A 1,594-nucleotide genomic window follows, 5' to 3' on the forward strand; every position below is an offset into this window, starting at 1 on the left:
GCCCCGCCCTCCCCCCACGCCTCCTGCCTAATCCCTGACGTCAGCCCCGGCCAGGCTGCAGGCAGGACGGCTGCTCCAGCAGCCCCATGGAGATGGGGGGTCCCCTGGCTGGCCCCCCCAGACCTTTCCTCTGGCTTTTTGTCGGTGCCAGATGTCAAAGTTTGGGGGGTGCAAAAAAAAAATACAGGGCTTTAAGCCTTTTCTGTTGGTGGCTGTGGGGTGCAGTGGGGCACTGGAGGTCCCTGGCCCACAGCTGGGTGCTTGGGGGGGGCAAATCCCCCGTGGTTGAGGGTTGGCAGGGCGGGGGGGTGTGTTCCCTTCTCTTTCCCATTTTTGGGGTGGCTCTGAGCTCCCCACACCCAGGGGTCCCAGAGCAGGTGGGCTCCGGGGAGTGGGGCTGGCGGCAGATGAAGTGAGTTGTGCTTGTTCTCAGCCTGCACAAGGGTGGCTGGCCGTGGGAAGCCCCCTGGGCCTCTCTCCCACGGTGTGTGGGTGCTGTGGGTGCTCCCCACTGCCCGGGGCTGCGGTGGGAGCTGCTGGCTTGGGCTCCCACACAAACCCACCCAGCTGCTTCCCAGCAGGTACAGGCAGCGGTGCTGCCCACGGGGGCAAGCATGGGCAGGAGGAGGGGAGCTGCCAGGCCAGGACCAAGCTGGCTCCTCACCTCTGTGGGCCCTCTGCCTGCACAATATCCATAGGGGCTGGCCTTATAGTTGGGGGTCCGCGCCCCACAGACCTCTCCCCGCTCTGCTGGCAGGGGCGTGAGATCCTGGGCTGCTGCTCCTGCCCCTCCCAGTTCCCCATGGTCAAGGTCTCCGAGGGTAAATACAAAGTGGGCGACTCCAGCACCCTCATCTTCGTCCGAGTAAGAGCCGCCACCGCGCCCCTCGTCCCATCGTCCCCCTGCCCCTCACCGGGACTCCCCACTCTCCTCCTTTGGCATGGTGGGACCCTGTCCTGAGGGACCTCATGGTGGGGTGGGCCCTGGGTTGAATTTACTCCGCACAAGGTGCCCCATGTTGGGGACCTGGGGGCCCCTTTGTTCCCCTCCCCAGGAATGGTCCCCCTTGGGCCATGTCCTGGTGATGAGCTGTCTGCAGGTGCTGAGGAGCCACGTGATGGTGCGGGTTGGCGGCGGCTGGGACACACTGGAACATTACCTGGACAAGCACGACCCGTGCCGCTGCTCCTCCCTCTGTGAGTACAGGCATGCTGGGGCCCAGGGACCCCCACCCCCCCTCATGGCCGGTGCCACCCCACCTTACAGCTCCTGGCTCTCCTTTGGGCTCCTTTCCCTGGGGTTGGGCTGCTCAGGGAGCTGATCCAGCTGAAATGGGAAAAGAGGGGGTGAGAAAAGGTAGGGGTTTGGCCAAAATTCCCAAGGTGATTAACCCACAGCCTGGGAAACCCTGGCTGGAAAAGCCAGGTGCCAGCAGGACGTGAGGAGGAGGGTGGGTGGTGAGGGGTGCCCCACACTGACCCTCGGTATCTCCATTTCCAGCTCACCGCCTGCCCCAGCCCCGAGCCCCGGGCTTCTCCCCACAAAAACCAGCTCCCAGGAGCTTCTCCCCCACACCCTGCGCCCCCAGCCCCA

At 64.9% G+C, this 1,594-nt stretch overlaps 1 protein-coding gene across 1 annotated transcript in view; it reads left to right on the forward strand.

Annotated features, from left to right (window-relative positions):
• The window catches only part of GAS2L1 (growth arrest specific 2 like 1), a 5,789-nt gene that overhangs the window by 2,074 nt on the left and 2,121 nt on the right, over positions 1 to 1,594 (forward strand). Inside the window, exons 2-4 of the mRNA XM_035898379.1 lie at positions 758 to 865; positions 1,101 to 1,197; positions 1,502 to 1,588. Coding sequence (XP_035754272.1) covers positions 758 to 865; positions 1,101 to 1,197; positions 1,502 to 1,588 — 292 coding nt within the window. The remainder of the gene's footprint in view (positions 1 to 757; positions 866 to 1,100; positions 1,198 to 1,501; positions 1,589 to 1,594) is intronic.

This window comes from Egretta garzetta, unplaced genomic scaffold (genome assembly GCF_000687185.1).
Source record: "Egretta garzetta isolate BGI_Z169 unplaced genomic scaffold, ASM68718v1 scaffold7, whole genome shotgun sequence".
In the NCBI taxonomy this organism is placed as follows: Eukaryota; Metazoa; Chordata; class Aves; order Pelecaniformes; family Ardeidae; genus Egretta; species Egretta garzetta.